The sequence below is a fragment of the Aptenodytes forsteri genome, unplaced genomic scaffold (assembly GCF_000699145.1).
Source record: "Aptenodytes forsteri isolate BGI_AS27 unplaced genomic scaffold, ASM69914v1 Scaffold129, whole genome shotgun sequence".
Lineage (NCBI taxonomy): Eukaryota > Metazoa > Chordata > Aves > Sphenisciformes > Spheniscidae > Aptenodytes > Aptenodytes forsteri.
This window is the reverse complement of record NW_008795033.1, coordinates 80,897-82,539: the sequence shown is the minus strand read 5'-3', so window position 1 is coordinate 82,539 and position 1,643 is coordinate 80,897. Positions and strand designations below refer to the sequence as shown.

The 1,643-nt window shown below is 58.6% G+C and overlaps 1 protein-coding gene across 1 annotated transcript in view; it reads right to left on the bottom strand.

Annotated features, from left to right (window-relative positions):
• Positions 1–20: 20 nt before the first annotated feature.
• The window catches only part of EWSR1 (EWS RNA binding protein 1), a gene marked incomplete at its 3' end in the record, with an annotated part of 24,987 nt that continues 23,364 nt past the window's right edge, over positions 21–1,643 (bottom strand). The window contains exons 12-14 of the mRNA XM_009276364.1: positions 1,354–1,472; positions 586–715; positions 21–145 (exon numbers count right to left, since the gene is read on the bottom strand). Coding sequence (XP_009274639.1) covers positions 21–145; positions 586–715; positions 1,354–1,472 — 374 coding nt within the window. The remainder of the gene's footprint in view (positions 146–585; positions 716–1,353; positions 1,473–1,643) is intronic.

The following is a 1,643-nucleotide window of genomic DNA, read 5'->3' as shown; positions in this document are numbered from 1 at the left end:
GGGGGCAGGGGGTGGCCATTACCTCCGCGGAGCGGGGGAGGCATTCCCCGCTGCTCACGCGGGGGCATCCCGCCTCGCATGCTGTTCATCGGGCCCTTCTTCCGCGCGAGGGTAACTTTGAGCTTGCTCCCCTGGAAATCCTTCCCTAGGAGGAACACAAGGGCAAGAGCATCACTTTGCGCTGCGAACTTCCGCTCCGCACCGGACCCCGGTACCACACACATCTTTCCACGGGACACACCACCGCGCTGAGCCGTTAATCACACGGAAAATTTTACCTAAGCGTCACAGACAGCAGAAGGGCAAAATTCCACCCCCGGGACCGAGATAAACTCCCGCTACAGGAGATAACAGGTGGCAGAAGCCTGGGCAACTGAGGACAACCACAACCCAAGCACCACGCTTATCTGTTCCAGTTAAAACCAGGAGCTTCTTCGGCAAAAGCCCGACCACCTAGAGCTAGCCTTAAATGACTACGATCCTCCACGCACCGAGGACAGAAACGCTGACTTCAGTCGGACAAGAATTTAGCTCCGAAATTGAAGACAAAGCGATTCCATCCCAAAACACACCCCGCATACTCACCATCAAACCATTCGACCGCTGTTTTGGCGGTAGACGGGTCATCGTAAGATACCGTGGCATCTCCTTTTGGTTTGCCGGTTTCTTTGTCGATGTAGAGGTTTATCATAGGCTGCCCAGTCCTCTTGTTCATCTAGCAGGACAGCAAAACGCCACCTCAAGTCACACCTCCCCATAAGCTGAGCGGGGGATTTACTCTCCTCTGTTCTGCTTTTGACTCGAGACACCCGAGCCTCATTTTGGCGACTCCGTGGTGGAAGAAAGGGCCCCTCCGGCTTACCGTGGGCGGCAGCTACTGCCCGGGCAACCCAACAAACGAAGGAACCGGCCCAGAACAGCGCTGCCTGGCCCGGCAGGCCTCTCCCGCCTGCACCTGGCAGCGCAAGAACCGAGCTGCAGCCTCCCCGCATCCTCCCGCGCTCTTCCCCACCACTCCGACCCCCCCCCCCCGCCGCGCGCTGTGACACCTCCCACCAGCAGCAGATCCACAGAGCCGTGCTTCCTCCACGGCTGTAAGCGCTGGCGCTTCTGCAAGTCTAGTCACGCTGTTGAGGGGCAAATCCCGCAAAGGTTCTTTGGGAAAGCTTGAACTACAGGTCAACGCCGGGCCGTGGTCACCCTACTGCCCAACCAGCCAGAGACCTGCCAGCTCCTGGAAACGAAGGGCTGGGCGGAGACGAGCAACGTGCAGGCAGGGAGGAGGTGGGCGATCCCTTTCCCCCAAACGCCCTACCAGCTGGAGGCCGACCTGCGCCCACGCGGTCCTCTCACCTTGACAACACCGCACTGTTTGAAGAAGTCTGCCAGATCCTCCAGGGTGACATTATCATTGAGTCCCTGCACATAAACTGAACTGTTGTCCGAGTCCTCGTCTGGGTCCATAGGTGGGCCTAGGAGAGAATTCATGGGGTGACTGCAGGGAGAGGAAAGGCAGCGAGCCAACCTAACGGAGTACTTTTCACCACATCATCCCCTCAGCCAGCCGCGGCTTCGCTCTCAACGAGCGTATTTATCAAGTGACCCGAAAACCCAGGCACTGAGAGGGGCGACTCTACGCCACT